The 18,775-nt window shown below is 49.5% G+C and overlaps 1 protein-coding gene across 1 annotated transcript in view; it reads left to right on the top strand.

Annotated features, from left to right (window-relative positions):
• CROCC (ciliary rootlet coiled-coil, rootletin) overlaps positions 1-18,775 on the top strand; it is a 53,250-nt gene that overhangs the window by 25,013 nt on the left and 9,462 nt on the right. Inside the window, exons 18-27 of the mRNA XM_006883695.1 lie at positions 467-660; positions 955-1,082; positions 2,546-2,715; positions 6,428-6,607; positions 7,685-7,819; positions 8,330-8,473; positions 9,957-10,195; positions 10,581-10,740; positions 12,973-13,140; positions 17,200-17,567. Coding sequence (XP_006883757.1) covers positions 467-660; positions 955-1,082; positions 2,546-2,715; positions 6,428-6,607; positions 7,685-7,819; positions 8,330-8,473; positions 9,957-10,195; positions 10,581-10,740; positions 12,973-13,140; positions 17,200-17,567 — 1,886 coding nt within the window. The remainder of the gene's footprint in view (positions 1-466; positions 661-954; positions 1,083-2,545; positions 2,716-6,427; positions 6,608-7,684; positions 7,820-8,329; positions 8,474-9,956; positions 10,196-10,580; positions 10,741-12,972; positions 13,141-17,199; positions 17,568-18,775) is intronic.

The following is an 18,775-nucleotide window of genomic DNA, read 5'->3' as shown; positions in this document are numbered from 1 at the left end:
CTTCTCGAGCAGCCCTTTCTGTTTATCTCTTTTACTTCAGAATCTCTTCCCTTTGCTTTGGTTTCTCTATGTTCTGCACTAGGAAACCAAACAATGTATGTGGCTTGCTGTATTGTGGTGTTCATTGCTGTCGAATCACAACGGACTCATCCTGACTCTGTGGCAGGGTTTCAGAGCCAGTAAATTACACAGCAGGAGATGGCCTTTCTCCTGAGGAGTGGTTAGATTAGTGGATTCGAACCACCTGCTTAGGAGTTGCCAGCATAACTCCTCATCTGTCAGAGGTCCATCATTTTAGTGTAGTGACCTGGAAATGGCTTTGCAGTTTATCAGTGCCTTCATTTATACACAGCAGTTCGGGGCAGAGCGGGACTTGAACCCTGCTCTACTGGCTGTGGGGACTGAGGGCTGTGTGCTGAGCAGGCTGGGGATTCGGGCAGGGGAGCTCACGGTCTGGTGGGGGCAGCTCTCCCGGCAGCTGAACGGGCGGGAACAGGAGCTGGAGCAGGCCCGGCGGGAGTGGCAGCGGCAGGAGGAGGCGCTGGAGCGGGCAGCCCGGGAGAAGGAGGCCCTGGCCAAGGAGCGGGCCGGCCTGGCGGTGCAGCTGACGGCCACTGAGCGCGAAGTCCGAACCCTGTCCGAGGAGGCCACACGCCTGCGGTGAGGCCTAAGACCCTGCCCACCCACAGTTCACCCCGGGGTGGGGGGAGGTCTACCTGAGGTCACAGCAGGGACAGCCACTCCCTGGCATCAGCCCCCAGGGGCAGTTACTTAGGAGCAAGGCTTGCCAACACGCCCTCGCTGTGGCTCAGCCTTCCCCAGGGAGCATGGGCCCGGTCAGGCAGGTGGGCTGGCACCTGGCCCACTGCTGGCCACGCCCTGGAAGCTCCATCTTCCTGGGGCCAGAGAGGCTGAGTCCCAAAACCTGGGGCCCATGTGTGTGCATGTGTGCAGCCTGGAGAAGGAGGCCCTGGAGAGCAGCCTGTTCGAAGTGCAACGACAGCTTGCCCAGCTCGAGGCCCGCCGGGAGCAGCTGGAAGCAGATGGGCAGGCCCTGCTGCTGGCCAAGGAGACCCTGACTGGTACGGGGCCTGGGGCAGGGGTGGACACACCAGATTGCAGCTCAGAGTGGGTCTCACAGGAGCTGGGAGCACTGCCTGAGGCGTCTGGCTGACCTGGGTTCTATCCTGAGGCCGCCCCTGAGCTCTGAGTCTTCTTTCCTCCCTGGGCGGCAGGCACCTCATCTTAGAGAGATGATAATGGGCACTTTGTGAGGCTGTCGCCAGGATGAAGAGAGGAAAGTGTGTAAAAAGGCTTGTCCCGGTGCCGGGCTCAGGTAACAGTGGCTGCTGTCTGGCACTGTCAGGGCAGTTCCGACAGCCTTTCCAGATGACTCTGGGCCCGTCAGTCCCAGCCCCTTCTTTCTGCGTTCCCCACCCACTCTCTGAGCTCAGGGCTCTAATCGCTCTGCAGGCACAGAGCACCTGCCTGGGCCGTGGAAATGCGTTCTCCTTTCCACGTGTGCTTGAGCCCAACAGAAGTAGAAAGGGAAATGGGGCCACTGGCGGGTTCCCAACCCAGGAGACGGTTCTCAGATGGCCCACGTTGGGGCGTGTCCTCTCCACGGCCACCTCCATTGGTGCCGACAGCTGAGGTGTGAATTGTAGTTGGTCAAGGAGGAGCAGCCTCACGTAAAGCCACACAGCTTTGCGAGGTTGCTCATCTCCTGAGTCTCCGTGTCCTCATCAGCGCGCTGAGGATGAGGACACATTATGCGAGTATTTTATGAACATGAAATAAGATTACAGAGTGCTTGGTCACGTGTGTCACCCAGCAGCAGCAGACAAACCAGTTGCCTCCGGCTCATGCCGACCCCACGTATGTCAGGGTAAAACTGTTCTGTAGGGTTTTCAGGGACTGGGTTTCCGCAGCTGGATTGTCAAGCCTTTCTACTGATGCACCTCAAAGTGGATTCAAACCTTCAGCCTTTTCGTAGCTCCTGAGAACTTCAATTTCTTACACCACTCTGAAGCTCTTGACCCATAACTTGTTCTGCAAATAAAGAAGGCAGTTATATTTTTGTTATTTTTCCCATTTGGGGGCCCTCTTCATTAGTTAGGGAGCTCTAGTAGCCTAGTGGTAAGAAGCTGTGCTCCAATCCCAAAGGTGCACAGTTTGAAGCCACCAGGTGCTCCATGAGAAAAGGATGGGCAGCCTCCTCCCATGTGATTTACTGCCCCTGAAAACCTGCTGGAGGGTCAGCTGTGGGTTAGTTCTGATTTGACGGTAAACAACCACCACCACCTCATCAAGTACTTCATCTTGTTAATGCTGTTCCAGGTAGTCAGGGCGGGGTCCAGGCCCGCAGGTGAGGAAACTGAGGCCCTGTGAGGGTGAGCAGCTTCTTCTAGAAGACACAGCCTCGCCGCCAGCTGGGTCATCTGCTCAGCGGGCTTTCACCAGCATAGCTCACGTGTCAGAGGCTTCTGACCTGAGGAGAAGTTTAGACCTGAGCCTGTCCTTTCCTTCCATCCCTCCGGTTCAGGAGAGCTGGCGAGCCTGCGGCAACAGATGGCAGCTACAGAGGAGAAGGTAGCATTGGACAAGGAGCTGATGGCTCAGAAGTTAGTACAGGCTGAGCGAGAAGCCCAGGCCTCTCTGCGGGAGCAGCGGGCAGCCCATGAGGAGGACTTGAAGCGTCTTCAGCGGGAGAAGGTGGGTCAGGTGGGCAGGGGGCTCTGAATCTCTGTCTTCTCTGTGACCTCAGACGAGTCCTCACTCTGCTTTGTCTTCACGTCTGTGAAATGAGGCTTCATTTCTATTTGGGGGTCCTGGGGACAGTTAGGAGGATATGTATGGATTCCTTGTCAAACTTACAAAACTTGAACACCAAATCTGGTCTATCCCTGGTAATCTGGCTGTGGGCAGCGCATGACCATGTTTGAGAAGCATTTTCATTTCCTAAGAAGTGCTGTTTGCATATGGAGGATCGCTGTGGAACTTGAACTTATAGGAAAAGCAAAGGGCCAGAGTGGTAACTATAAGGCAGAACAGAAAGGATTTTGGATGTCTGAATCTGATTTAGTTATGCCTTAGCTGTATTACCCAAGGTCTAAGTGCCTTACTTTCCTCTTCTGTAAAAATAGGTTACTGTTGTTGTTAATGTGCCATCAAGTCACCTGCATTTCCTCGTGACCTTATGTACAATAGCTCTGAACCCTGCTCTGTCTTAAGCCAGGTAATGATAGTTGAAGGTATTATGAGGATGGGATAAGCCAAATGGAGGATTTTAGCACATAGTACTGGTTGTTGTTGTTGTTACTGTTTTTAGAATAACCTCTAGAGTGGGCCTCAGGACACAGCATGGACCGAGCTGTCTCCTACAGGGGTTCAAGTTTCACAGCTCAAGGGCACGTTAGTCTTAGATTTGGGGCTGTATTATCACCTTTTCCAGCAGGTGGCAGCACAGGAGAATGGCCTCTTTATAACTTTTCTAAAGTGTGTGAACAAGCTTTGTTTCTTAGAAATTTACAGAATTTTAAGTGTTTGTTACATTTAATTTTTTTAGTCAGATGATTTATTGGAAGCAGTTGAAAATAGTCTAACTTTGAGGATCCTCATTTATTTATTTCTACTGCAATTTTAGTATCTTAGTTTCAGTTGGTTTCCTAAGTCATTTATGAGAACATGAAATAGCTTACCAAAAAGCAAGCCCAGTGTCGTCAAGTCTGTTCTGATACATAGCAGTCCTATAAGACAGTAGAACCCACCGTCTCGGGCTTCTGAGACCATAAACCTTTATGAAGCTGATGCTGCATCTTCTGCCGTGCTGCTTGGGAATTGCTGTGATGCTGGAGCTAAGCTACCAGTATTCCTACCGGTGTTAGCAATGCTGGGCAAGTTTCAGGGGAATGAATATTAGAGTCAGCCATACCAGTAAGGCAGAGCTGGTGGCAGACTTCTGAAAACTAGTCTATAAAAAATCTGTGGCTCACAAAAGGATACTAATATAGTGCCAAATGATTAGCCTCCCTGGGCTCAAAGGCACTTGAACCAGAGACTAAGAAGCTGGTGTGGAACCAGGCAACATTTGCTTGTGGAACACGCGTGAATTTGCCATTGGTTGGAGGGTGAACAGCATTTTGTCCTGAGGTGGCTTTAAAGGAGGATCCAGGAAAGCTTGACATTTACATGTGTGCATACATATTGTTGTTGTTGTTAAGTGCCGTCGAGTCGTAGACAACTCATAGCGGCCCTATGAATGAAAGGCGAACACTTGTATAACTTTCATCGTTTCTTCACATTCATAGAGTTTCCGGAGACAAGCTGTTTCGGAAGTGGGTACCACTCCTGCTTCCAAGCTTGTTTTAACATTCCACCCTAACCCTCACCAGAACCAGCAAACAAACCTCTGTAGAATCCAGCTGCTGCAGACGACTTCCAACCTGGATTCCAGCCCCATACTGCCGACCTAATGCATTTTTAAATAGGAGGCCGAATTAAATCAACTCACGTCCTAGGGAAATACCTTGAACAAAATCGGCTTTAGTTTTCCCTCTGAGTTGCAGTCAGATGAGTAAAATTCCTCTTCATGAAGTGAAATATGCTGCTTACATTCTATAAGGACTTTTTCCTGATTGGTGGCCAAGTAATGGTATTTGATACCAAGAAATTATTTGGGAAGTTAAAATTGCTGAGAGGACTCAATGCGTTACAGTCTCTCATGTATATATTAGCATGCCTGCTTGTGGATAAGTGTGCATCCCTAAAGATGAGGGAAAGTAGTGTGTGTTCCCCACCCTGGTCCTGCTTGGGAACCCTGGAATCTGAAAGAGGGGGAGAAAGTTGATGGGGGGCTGCACATTAGGTGCTTTATATGAAGTCTTAAATTATTCTATTTGTGTAGATTATTATGAGCAAGACAGCAGATGCTCCTTTGGAAGCAGGAGTGGCCTCCACTTCCTAAACCACATGCCTCTGGAAACTCTATGAACTTTGAGAAATGATGATAGTTATAGAAAGGCTTCAGGCGTTTTGTTCATAGGGTTGCAATGAGCCGTGCTCGACTCGATGGCAATCAACAACAACAAGGGTTTAGTACTGACTCCAAAGTTCTGGTGGCTTAGGGGTAAGGAGGGAAGCTCTGGTGGCCCAGTAGTAATGAGTTGTGGTGCCAACCCTAATACCAGAGGTTCAAATCCACCAGCTGTTCTGTGGGAGAAAGATAGGCTCTCTCCTCCCATGTGATTTACTGCCTCTGAACACTCACTGCAGGGTCATCTATGAGTCAGTTCCGACTTAATGTGCTTAATAACAATAACAGCAAGGGGGTAAGATGTTGTACTGCCAACATAAAGGCAGGTGGTTCAAAGCCTCCACCTGTTCTTGGGTGAAAGATGGACAGTCTCTTCCCGTGCAGTTTACAGCCTCTGAAAACGCTGGAGGGTGAGCTGAGAATCAGGTTCCACAGCAGTGACTTTTAGGGAGTCCTGGTGGCCTAGTGGGTAAGGAGTTGCACTGGCAATCTAAAGCAGGTAGTTTGAATCCACCAGCTGTTCCCCAGGAGGAAGATGGACAGTCTCTTGCTATGTGATTTGCTGCCCCTGAAAACTCATTATACGCTCAGCTCTGAGTCAGTTCCCACTCCATGGTGTATAACAGTCTTAACAATACCAGTGGGAGCTCATGTTCCTACACTGGGTATCCCTGGTGCTCTACTCACCTCTCCACTCACCTACACTCTGCACAGAGAGTCAAACTCCTGAGCCCTTCCTCAGCCAAACTTGGTCTCATCAGTGTCCCCCTATCTACTCTCTTCCCTCTAGCCATCCCCAGTCAGACCCCTTCAATGATCACCCCTACCCTAACTCCCCTTTAGACCTCCCCTAGCCCCTGTGGTCCCTCTTTCAGACTGTCTGACAACCCCCTAGTCTAATGCTCACATTGCTCCTTGTACGCACAGGCTTGAGGCCGCCTGGTCTCCCCACTGCCCTCAGGATCCTGCCCCCTTGTCCCCACAAGGTCTTGCCTGGCCTGGCTGCTGCCCATCCCCCTTTGCCCCCTGGTCCCTCGTATTCTAAGCAGCAGCATCAGGATGGGGAACTCCATTCTGTCAGGTCAGTTCTGACTCATGAAGACCCCATATGTGTCCGAGCTGACTTATACTACACAGAGTTTTTAATAGTTGGTTTTTTGGAGGTGCATAACCAGGCCTTTCTTTCTGGGCACTTCTGAGCAGCCTAAACTACCAACCTTCTGGTTTGTAGCTGAGCATATTATCTGTTTACATCACCCTGGACTCCTGGAATTACCTGGTCCCTTGATTTACCTCTTGGGTATGGGGCAAGATTGTTCTGGCTGCCCTGAGGCCTGTGAGGGCTCCATAGGCCAGCCTGGTGTGTCACCATGCCTGATCCTGGTCTTATAGGAGGAGGCGTGGCGGGAGCTAGAGGCTGAGCGGGCCCAGCTGCAGAGCCAACTGCACCGGGAGCGGGAGGAGCTGCTGGCCCGCCTGGAAGCTGAGAAGGAGGAGATGAGTGAGGAGATAGCAGCCCTGCAGCAGGAGCGGGACGAGGGCCTCCTCCTGGCCGAGAGTGAGAAACAGCAGGTTTGCATGCCCGATGAGGCCTCCACTGCCCAAGAGGGGACCTGTCCTGGTCCTGGCCCCTGGGCAGCCACCCAGAAGCTAGAAGCCCCCAGGCCTGCCCCTTTCCTCTCTGCACCTGCTTCCTCTCCTGTGCAATGGGAGTATTAAAGGGGTGTTTGTGAAGTATTGCTGAGGCTGATGTTCCTAAAGATGCAAGCCCATCCCTGGTGCATACTGGGAGCTTGTACATAAACCTACAACTCCTTGCCTGGCACACAGTGGGAGCTCATTCATAAAGCCGCAAGCCCTTGTCTGGCACACAGTAGGAGCTTACGCATAAAGCCACAAGCCTATGCCTGGTGCATAGTGGGAGTTTGCCAAAGGACAGTAACTGTGGTGACTCCAGAGCTTGGGTTCCAGAGAAGCTGCCCTGTATTCTAAACTGATTGCCTACCCTGCCCCACAGTGAACATGACATTCTCTTGATCTGTCTTCCTGTCTCCAGAAGAGTCTACATGCCTTAGCTAACTTTTCCTCCAGAAGGACTAGCTGACTCTTGACTTTCTCATCATATGCTAGAGACTTCAGGCAGACTCCTTCCGTCTCTTCCCCCTATTAGCCCTGAAATAGTCCCTTTGCCTCTTTAAGCCTTAGTTTTGTCATATGTAAAATGGGCATAATGATAATAGCTCAAGATTGTTATAACAGTGGAGCTCTGGTGGCCTAGTGACAAGAAGCTGTGCTGCAATCTTGAAGGCGCACGGTTTGAATCCACCAGATGCTCTGCTAGAGAAGGAGGGCAATTTCCTCCTGTGCCAGTCAGATCTGTTTCGACTGTACACAACAACAACAAGATTGTTATAACAAGGTGGTGAGATAACTTGTGTTCATGTCGCAGGTTCTAGCTGTTGCACCCTGTGATGGGCCTGGTGGGGGGTGGACATGTCACCTTCAATGTGGACATGTCACCTTCAATGTGGACATGTCACCTTCAATGGTCCAATCAGGCCACCAGCCCCTCGTGGACACTTTTCCCAGGGAAGTGTCCGAGTGCCCCCAGGACCATCTCCTGAAGCCTGGTCCCTTGCCTGTGTCTAGGCCCTGTCCCTGAAGGAGTCCGAGAAGACAGCACTGTCAGAGAAGCTGATGGGCACGAGGCACAGCCTGGCCACCATCTCACTGGAGATGGAGCGGCAGAAGCGAGATGCACAGAGCCGGCAGGAGCAGGACCGGGTAGGCTACCTGGAGGACCCCGTCTGAGGAAGAGTCATGGCCCTGCCCCTCAAGAAGCCTCCAGTCTGTGGGAGGAAGCTCAGCTCTTTCCTTGGGAGTCTCTAGCCTGAGGAAGGTGGCATGGGACTCCCCAGTCTGAGGGAGGTGGTGCAGTCCTCCTCTTGGGACTCCCTAGTCTGAGGGAGGTGGCAGAGTCTTTTCCTTGGGACTCCCCAGCCTGAGGGAGGTGGCAGAGTCTTTTCCTTGGGACTCCCCAGCCTGAAGGAGGCGGCACAATCCTCCTCTTAGGATTCCCCAGCCTGAGGGAGGTGGGGCACAGCTCTGCCCTGGCAAATCCCTTCCTCTGAGGGGCAGACTAGCTAGCTACACGGTCTGCACTCACTGGCATGGAGGGCTCAGCGGAGGGTCTGGCACACCAGAGGGCAAGGCTGGGTTTGGAGCTGAGAGTGGAGGTTCAGCTGGGGGAGGGTGATAGAACAAGACCAAGTTTGAGGTGCCCACCTGCCCCAGAGCACTGTGAACGCCCTGACGTCTGAGCTGCGGGACCTACGGACTCAGCTTGAGGAGGCTGCCGCCACCCATGCCCACGAGGTGAAGAGGCTGCAAGAACAGGCCCGAGACCTGGGCAAGCAGCGGGAATCCTGCCTGCGGGAGGTGAGCAGCCCGGTGATCTCTCCTGGTTTGCGAGCTCAGTGTGGCTGTGTGCCTGGGGTTCTGGACCTGTGAGGGCCCAGAAAGTGATCTGAGAAGTCAACAGCCAGCTTAGAGAGTAGACAATAAGCATTTGTTTTTGTCACTGTGTTTATATGGTTGTAAAAAATAGATATAGAACACGACATTTACCAATTTAACATGTTTTCCCCATGTAGAATTTGGTAGCATCAGTTGCATTAATCGTATTGTGATACCACCGACTCCTAGCTACTGCCAGATTTTCCATCCCCACAAACACAAACTTATTTCTTCCCAGTGATTCTCTCTCTCTCCTCCCTCTCACCTCTGATAACTACAGATGTACTGTTTTTGTCTCTATACTTTTGCAGCAAGCATCTATTAAGCACATGTTGGATTCCTAGCCCATGAGGCACCTCTCATCAGGAGGGGCTGGTGGGATCCCTGCCGTCTTGGTATTCGTCCACAGGCCAATCCTGATTGATTACTTCACACCCAGTCACTGCTGGCTAAATGTGGCAAATGTTTTGTGATACACATTTTATTGTAATTAGTTGCTCACCACATCAGTTCCATCTCATGGCAACCCAGTGTGTTGTTCATGGTTGTTAAGCTCCAGGCGTTTCTTGGCTGTAATCTTATCAGAAGCAGATCACTCCCCCTTTCTTCCTCTGGGACTGTTGTGTATGTTGGAGCGGCCACATTTTAGATTAGCACTTGAGCACAAACTGTACTACCGAGACTTGTGCCTGTCGTTGTTTTAGGTAATGTCGAGTCAAGTACAACTCATAGTGACCCTTTGAACAAAAGATCTGAACCCTGTTCTATCCTGCGCCATCCTCACATCTTCTGACACACTAGATGCCATTGCAACAGTCACCCTATCAAGCCTCCTGGTTGAGGATCTTCCTCTCCCTCAATCACCCTCTACCTTTCCCAGCATCATGTCCTTCTCCAAGGAATAATTTCTCCTGGCAACATGTCCAGAGTGTGAGAGGCGAAGCCTCGTCATTCTTGCCTCCAAAGAGCACTCCGACTGTACCCTCTCCAAGACACGTGTTCATTTTCTTGGCTGTCTGTGTGGGATGTTCAGCACCACAACCCCAAGGCATCAATTCTTTTTCTGTCATCCTTATTCATTGTCCAGCTCTCAGTTGCATACCAAGTGATCGGAAAGATCATGGCCTGAATCAGACATACCTTAGTCCTCAGACCATTACCCCTTAATAATTTGGAGAAGTCACGAACTGCAGATTTTCCCGGAACAAGAAAATAAAACAACAAAAACCAGAACACCACTTTTCCCCAACATGCCCTCTCCCAGCCCACAGCTCTCGGGCTCAGAGTGAGGCCCCAGTGAAGGACATGGGAGGTAGCCTGTGTCCAGGGATATGGGTGGGACTGTTTTCACCAGGGCCCAGCTTGAGTGAGGCCTCTGGCTCTGTCCTGTGAACACCTGTCACAGGCAGAAGAACTTCGGACCCAGCTGCGGCTCCTGGAGGACTCTCGAGATGGGTTGCGCCGGGAGCTGCTGGAAGCCCAGCGCAAGGTACGGGAGGGCCAGGAGGACCGGGAGGCCCAGCGCCAGGAGGTGGGCGAGCTTCGGCGTGGCCTGAGCGAGGGGACTAAGGAGCGTGAGGCCCTGCGACGCTCCAATGAGGAGCTGCGGGCTGCTGTGAAGAAGGCTGAGAGCGAGCGCATCAGGTAGGGTCCAGCCCCAAGCCCCAGCCTCACAGGGTCTCATCCGTAAAACCTAATGTCATCACCATTCCAGGAAAGTGCACAGACAGGGAGGGATTCCCTGCCTTCCAATCAACATGATCCCCGGCACAGGGATGTTTTGGGTGGGGTTTTTTCCCCCACCTGTGAGACAGGGGAGTGACAGCAGGCAGGTTTGGTCTAGGCTCTGATCTCCCCTACTGCTGTCCCGCTGCTTAGGAGTTATACGTCAGTGGCTATTGACTGAGCTGAGGAGGGGATACATAAAGAGGTAGCATTTGGGACACCTCCAGAATCTTTGAGGAAGCTGCTTTTGTGTAGGATTCAGGACCTGAGGCCACCTCTGACCCCTGTTCTCTACCCCGTCCAGCCTGAAGCTCGCTAACGAGGACAAAGAACAGAAGCTGGCATTGCTAGAGGAGGCCCGGGCAGCGGTGGGCAAGGAGGCTGGAGAGCTGAGGGCCGGGCTGCAGGAGGTGGAGCGTTCCCGGCTGGAGGCTCGGAGGGAGCTGCAGGAACTGCGCAGGCAGGTGGGCTTCGTCCCTCGTCTCCCACTCCTCACTCCCCACTGTCCATCACGACGTGCTATGTCCCGCTGGCCAGCAGCGCCTCTCCTCAGGGTCCCCTTCTCTCAAACATAAAGCCAGGGCACTGAACTATGACAAGGCTCTTACCTAGCCTTGGTGTCAATGGCTGGGCTTTGAGGAGTCCTCAAAGAACCCCTGAAACTCTTCAGACTGTGTGTGTGTGTACATGCACACTTATATGCTCATTTCTCTGAGGCAAGGATCTAGAGCTCTTGTCTGTTTTCAGAAGAATTATGAACAACATAAGGCTCTAAATGAGAGATTAACAAACATTTTTTCTAAAGAACCATCTAGTATTTTGAGAAATACTATTTTACTGTGTTTTGGTGAAAGTTTATGCAGTAAATTAGATTCTTCTCTGATAATTTCTGTAGAAGCTGTTCGCTGAAATTACATATTTAAGGCTGGGTCTACATCTTGGGTAGCATTCTAGTGGTTCCGTCTCTAGTTCTCTAGTGTCCCTGCTCCCTGATCTTCTCATCTTGGCGTTAGGGTAATGTTGACCTTTTTTTTAAATTTTTTTTTTTTTTAATGTTGACCTTTCTTAAGGGTGCTAGCCTTTGTTTTGTGTCACTCTATTATTAAAAGGTCATGTCAAGATAGTTATGGTGCAAAATTTTAGAGTTTCTCAGGGCAGTAATGTTCTCTGATCTCAGCTAGTCCAGTAAAGTCTGGACTGTTGAAGAATTTGAGTTCTGTTTTGCCTTTCACTCCCCTTCTGTCAGGGACCCTCTGTTGAATTCCTGATCAGAATGGTTGGTAGTGGTTGTTGGACACCAGCTAGTTCTTATGTTCTTGTGGTAGATAAGCCATGGCTTGTGTGGGGTATTAGCCTCTAAACTTGTTTAGTCTCTGAGACTTTGATTACCTTCTTTCTCTTTTGCTCCTGGTAAGTAGAGGCCAATAGTTATATATTAGATGGTAGCTCAAGGCAGATAATTATTTCAAGCTTTTTAGGCCATATCCGCTGTTTAGTGTGGAAGTAGCCATAAACAATACATAAATGAATGGGTGCCAATGAGACTTCATTTATGGACACTGAAATTGGAATTTCATACCATTTTACATATCAAAAAATAGTTCGCTTTTTCTCTCAGCCATTTAAAAATGAACCATTTTTAACCCTTCAAAAAGGCAAGAACTATTCTTAGCTCACACACTTGACAAAAACAGGCAGCTGACCAAGTTTGGACTGTGAACTCTATGTAGTCTGCTGAGCCCTTAAGTTGATTATTTCCAGGCTCATCAGCAATAGCAAGCATATAACCTGTTTGCTGTATGTTGGACACCACCTGGGATAGTGCGGGTTCGGGCTCACTCCCCCTAAAAGACTTGAAAAACAGGACACAGCCCCAGTTGGCCCCTAAGCTTTGCTGTACCCAGAGGCACCACAACCCAAATAACCAGTCATCTACACTTCCCATGCGGGCTTCCTCTACTCAGACTGCCTTCTGCCAGCCTGTAGTCCCAGAACACCACTGGAGTCCTCGAAAGGCAGCTCCTTTTTATTTACCAAGCCCCTGCTGGGACTCTGCATGCTACAGCATGAGCCTCTTAACCTCCCGGAGCTGTATTTATATGGAGTAGGTAGACATTGCCCTCTACCCACTTCTGCTTTGCATTCTGCATGTCTGGAATTGAATCTCAGTCTGCTGCTCTCTGGCTGTGTGGCCTTGGGCAAGTCCCTTCACCTCGCTGAGCCACAGTTTTCTGTTAAATGAAGATAATGTCAGTACCCTACCTGTAATGTTGTGTGAGGTTTAGTTAAGTGAAGTGCTGAACAGAGCCAGACATGGTAAGGACTTGAAAGCCCACCGTCACTGTCGAGATGAAAGATGACCCAGGGGGCTGCGTTTCCTGCTCAGCACTCCCTACCTCTTCTCCCCTTCCTCTCATGAAAGCTAGTTATGAGCTCATTGATTAATTAGTAAACTGGGATAATTGGTGCCCAGGTACCTGCTATGACTTGAGCCTACTGGGCTTACCTGGATCAGGGATGTTATATGATGCCTATGTTCCTAAACATTGGATCCTCAGTAGTCTCTGGGCCAGGTCATGACTGGGTGGCATATGGAAATGGAGTGGAATGGGCTGTTGTCCAGGCCTGTGGGCATGTGCCACCCTGGCCAGAACATGGGTCCCCTTCCCTATCCAGGCTTCCTCTCTCTCTTGCAGATGAAGATGCTGGACAGTGAGAATGCCAGGCTGGGCCGAGAGCTGGCTGAGCTACAGGGTCGCCTGGCACTGGGCGAGCGGGCAGAGAAGGAGGGCCGGCGGGAAGCCCTGAACCTCCGGCAGAGGCTGCTGAAAGGCGAGGCCAGCCTGGAGGCGGTGCGACAAGAGGTAATTGGTTGGATGGTGGGCTGCCTGGAGGTGGAAGCCCCTCAGACGCAGATGAGCTGTCCCCTCCTCTCTCCTCTCCAGTGGGAAGCAGGTTAGGATCCGTGATGGAGCTGTTTCAAGAAACTCCTTAGTACTTGTCCTTACTCCCTTCATGAGACTCTCTTTTGCAGTTATACTAATAACTTGTGTCAATTGAGGGCCTGCTCTGTACAGGCACGGAGTGGGGTACTCTGTAGATCTTTCCAACAACACTGTTGTTGTTATGTGCCATTGACTCGCCTGCGACTCATAGCAATCCTATATACAACAGCCCTAAAGTCTGCCCTATCCTGTGCCAATCTCACTATCTCTGACACACCTACCCTCATTACCCCAGCCACTGAATCAGTCCATCTCATCGAGGGTCTTCCTCTCCTGCACTGTTCCTCTACCCTCCCAAGCATGACATCCTTCTCGAAGGACTGGTCCCCCCTTGCAACATGTATAAATATGTCAGACGAAGCTTCAGAATTCTTGCTTCTAAGGTGCAGCCTGGCTTCACCCTCTCCAGGACAAACCTTTTCGTTTTCTTAGCAGTCTATGATATAATCAATACTCTTCTCCAACACCACAGCTCAGAGGCATCAATTCTCCTTCTATCCTCTCTAGTCATTGTCCAGCTCTTTGATGCATAGCAAGTGATTGCAAAGACCATGGCATGTAGCAGGCACACCTTAGTCTCCAGACTGACATCGTTGCACTTCAGTACTTTAGAGAGGTCTCTAACTGCAGACTTTCCCATTGCAATACGTCTTTTAATTTCCTGGCTGCCAGTGCCAAGAGTGTTGACTGTGGAGCCAAGCAAACTAAAACTGTGAACAATCTCAGTCTGTTCCCTATCAATCATGATGCTGCCAGTTGGCCCAGCAACACTAGGAAATGGATATAATTGTTGTTAAGTGTCATTGAGTTGATCCAAGCAAGGGGAAATTATTGACAATGCCAGTCTTCTCTCCATCTATCGTGATAGTGCCTGTTGGTCCAGTGGTAAAGATTTTTGGTTTTGGGGTTTTTTTTAATTGAGATTTTAATGAAAGTTTATAGAGAACTTGGATATCCATTCGTTTACTGTTGCACATTTTCCTTCCTGCCCCCCTCCCCCCAGTTAACTTTTTCCTTTGGAAAAAAAATTCTTTCATTGTTATACAGTCTCCCCCCCACCAGTCCACTTTACTAAGCAGCCCTTATTCTGGACTCTTGTCATGCCAATAATACCTAATCATATATTCCTTTTATATAAGTCTCTCCCTCATCTGTTTCAATGCCATGTACATTCATTATTTATCCCCTCTTTTCTTAGTTTCTCCCCAACCCACATGTCATTCCTGCTTTATAACAGTGGCACTATGTAATATTTGTCCTTTTGTGCTGAGATATTTCACTCAACATAATGTCCTCCAGGGTCATCCATTTTGTGTACGATTTCATGAATTCTTTGTTTTTCAGTGCTATATAATATTCCATTTTGTGAATATACCACAGCTTCCCTATACATTCGTTTGTTGATGGGCACTTTGGTTGTTTCCAACTCTTTGCTATTGTTAACAAAACACCAATAAACATGGGTGTGCATATATCTGCTTAGGTGGCAGTTATGATTTCTTTAGTGTTTATGCCCAGTAGTGGAATTGCTGATTAAAATTTCTGTTTCCACCTTTTTGAGAAAGTGCAGTACCATTTAACACTCCCACCAATGGTAAATAAGGGTTCCAGTTCCTCCACAACCTTGCTAGCATTTGTTGTTTGCTGCTCTGTTGAATTTTGCTATTCTGATTGGGGTGAGAGTATATCTCATAGTTGTTTTGATTTGCTTCTCTCTTAGAGCTAGGGATTTTGACCATTTCTTCATGTGTTTGTTCACCATCTGAATGTCTTCTTTGGTGAAGTGTCTGTTTGTATCCTGTACCCATTTTGCAATTGGGTTCTTTACATTTATCTTGTTGTGGTGCTCAAGTATTTTATAAATTTTATATATAAGGCCCTTATCAGACATGTCATTACCAAATATTTTTTCCCAGTCTATTGCTTCCCTTTTTACCCTCTTGGAGAAGTTTTTGGATGTACATAGGGATTTGATTCTTAGAAGGTCCTATTCATCTTTTTTTATCCTCTCCTGGTTGTAAGTGATTTTTGTTTTCTTAATGTTGAGATGTAATTCATATTGAAGGCATAATAACCGTATGGTTATAATTAGCCCCATTTTATTGAGATGACCATACATTGTGGCTCAGAGAGGTCAAGAGATCCTCTCATGGTTACACAGCTTCTCAGGTCTATCTGTACTCTTTCTGCTTTGTCTTCACCAGCTGTGTCACTCCTGCACATCTGTGTGACCTTGACCAAGTTACTTGGCCTGCCTGTGCTTCAGGGTCTTCATAGAGTAGGGGTTAGCATATCAGGGATTTATGTTGCACCCTGGTATAAGTCCTGCCATCCAGGGGGCCACTCCACAGATGATAGTTTCCAGGGAAATGGTGATAAGGGTTGCTTATTCTTAGAACCAGAGGCCTTTTCCTTATCTGGTGGCCTCATCCATAGGGAATTGTGCCAACCCAACGGTGGCGCCTTTCTGGCAGTTCAAGTTCATCAGCGGCTCCTTGGGAGAAAGATGAGGAGTCTACTCCTCTACAGTTTATTGCCTCTGAAATCCCACTGGATCTGCTATGAGTCAATTTAAGTTGATCCTTATGAGTTTTTAGCACATGCTTTCTTTGTGTGGTGGTGGTGGTGGTGTTATATGTCACCAAGTCACCTCATAGCCACCTTGTGTATAACAGCTCTGAACCCTCCTCTATCTTGAGCCAATTTCATTGTCTCCGACATACCTACTCCCATTACCCTAGTCACCAAGTCAATCCATCTCATCCAGGACTGTATATAAATAGAGTGCACTGAGTGGCAGTGTAGCTTAGTGCTTAAGAGTCCAGCCTTTGGAGCCAGAGTGCCTGCGTTTGAATTGCAGCTTGTTAGCTGTATTAGCTGCAAGTTACTTAACTATTCTGTATCTCAGGCTCATGATCTGTATAGTGGCAATTTATAGAGTCATAACTATAGTTAAAAAATTTGGGAAGTACTTCCAAATATTTTGGAATAGTGCTTGACATGTGAGAGTGAAATTGTCAATGATTTCATCTTGCTTGGATTCACAATCAACAATGTTGGTACCAGCAGACCAAGAATTGAATAGCACTGGGAAAAGTCTACTGTCGGGGATCTCTCCAAAGTCCTGAAGAGCAGTGATGTAACTTTAAAGACTAGGGTGTGACTCACTCAAGCCCCAGTCTTCCCAGTCATCTGCTGTACATCTGAGAGCAGGATAGTAAATAAGGATGACAGGCAAAAAACAGATGCATTTGAGTTGTGGTGGTGAAGAGCACTGAATATCCCCTTAAGGGTAAAGATGGCCAAGCTTTAAAGGAACATCATACTTGGAGAGGTGAAGGAAAAGAAGACCTTCAATGAGATGCACTGACACTGTGTCTGTGGCAGTGGACTCAAATGTGTCAGGGGTGAAGAGGACGGCCCAGGAGAGGACAGCATTCAGATCCATACCGTCACTATGGCTCAACTTGATTGCACTTAACAACAACGTGTTAGATATTATTACTGATTATGTACATTTTTAAGGCATATATGCAAAGAAAGCCAAGTTATGCTACAACTGTCCCATGGGGTTTCAGGGCACTAAATCTTTATGGAAGCAGAATGCCACATCTTCCTCTGCAGAGCAGCTGGTTGGAAGCCTGAAACTGCTGACTGTTCAGTTAGCAGTCAAGAATTTAATCACTGTACCACCAGGTTTCCTTATATATAAAAGAAGGAAGAGGTAAAAGGCAAATTAACAGTTTCCTTCCATTCCTCTTTGTGCTGATGGTTCTGGTACTCCAGTTTGGGTGGAGACCACTAAAGAGGTGTTGAATTCCGTTAAAGGAGTGGGCTCCAGATTTGGAGATAGGGCTTCAGTTTGATAGGTGACCTCCACCTCTCTTCTCTTCCCCTCTCCTCCGCACCCCGCTCTAGCTCCAGGGAGCCCAGAGGAAGCTGCAGGACCAAGAAGGCGAGTTCCGAGCCCGTGAGCGAGGCCTGCTGGGCACCCTGGAGGAGGCGCGCGGAGCCGAGAAGCAGCAGCTGGACCATGCCCGCAGCCTGGAGCTGAAACTGGAGGCGGCGCGGGCGGAGGCTGCCGAGCTGGGGCTGCGGCTGAGCGCAGCCGAGGGCCGGGCGCAGGGCCTCGAGGCCGAGCTGGCCCGCGTGGAAGCACAGAGGCGCGCGGCCGAGGCCCAGCTGGGAGGCCTGCGCTCAGCCCTGCGCCGGGGCCTGGGCCTTGTGGGCGGGCCGGCCCCGCCCCCGCCCCGCACCCCCCACCCAGTTTCCCCGCCCCGCACCCAGTTTCCATCCAAGAGGCCACGTCCCGCCTCCCAGCATCTGGTCCTCATGCTCTTTCACTATGCAAATAACTGTGCACACCCACTATGAGTCCCTCCCTTCCTCTGCCGCTTTTGTGCCAGAGACCAACATTCCTAAAGCTGCCCTCCTCCTGAGCACCAGTCTCTAGTCCCTCCCACTTCCTCTCGAAGAGGCCACGCCCCTTCCACATTCAAGCTCACTTTTGTCTTTAGACCCGCCTCCTTTAGACCCTCTTCTCCTTCACATCACTTCTCTTACTAGGCAGGCCACGTTTAATGCCCTAATTCCTCCAAGCCTTACAATCCCCATACTCTTAACTCCTTCACTTTCTCCACCTTCACTCCATCCCCTTCAGATTCCTCAGTTCCACTTCAGGCTTCTGAACTTGATGTCTTCCCCAGACTGGGGACACCCTGAAGCCTGACCCCATCCCCCTCCCGGAAGGTATGAAAAGATCCTCCCAGTCCCAGACTGCCTCCACTGCTCCGTGCATGACACTGACAAAGCAAGCCCCTTACATTGATGGGTTGGAGCGCCCTTTAGGAGACATCTGGTTTCCCTCCAGTCAGCCTGAAATCTCTACATTCATGAGACCTGGAGGTAAACCTGTGGAACTCTAGCACTACGGGGTGTTGACGATTGGCACATGGAGTGTGCCTCATTAAGGCACAGATTTAGCTTAGGCATCATGTGTTTAGTCACTCAAGAAGTACTTCTCAAGGAACTCTGACTTAGAGTCATACTGTCAGGATGCTAATTGAAAAGACAGCAGTTGGAACCCATCCTGGAGCAAGATGGGCAGTCACCTCCCGTTGGAATTTACAGCCTCAAGAGGATGCTGTGAGCAAGAAGGGACTTGATGGCAATGAGGTTTTTTGGGGATAATGTGCCAGGTGGCACTGTGGTTAAGTGCTCAGGTCAGATCCAAAAGCTGAGACGTTTCAACTCACCCTAAGGTACAGGGAACAAAAATCTGAGGATATTTGTCCATAATGATTCTAAAAACCTTATTGCCTTTGAGTTTCATTTCCAAGTCTGTAAATATTTTGAGAAGCAGCCAGCCACATCATCCCCCCAGCCCCAGAATAGCTAGAAGATTCAAACCATCAACCTTTTGGTTAGTAATCCAACCATTTGGTCTGCTAAACCTGAAGAGCACCTCCTATAAAGAGTTAAGAAAACCCTGAGA

Source organism: Elephantulus edwardii, unplaced genomic scaffold (assembly GCF_000299155.1).
Source record: "Elephantulus edwardii isolate Elephantulus edwardi_28Jun2011 unplaced genomic scaffold, EleEdw1.0 scaffold00028, whole genome shotgun sequence".
Lineage (NCBI taxonomy): Eukaryota > Metazoa > Chordata > Mammalia > Macroscelidea > Macroscelididae > Elephantulus > Elephantulus edwardii.
The sequence above is the reverse complement of the archived record's forward strand: the minus strand, read 5'-3'. Positions and strand labels throughout refer to the sequence as shown.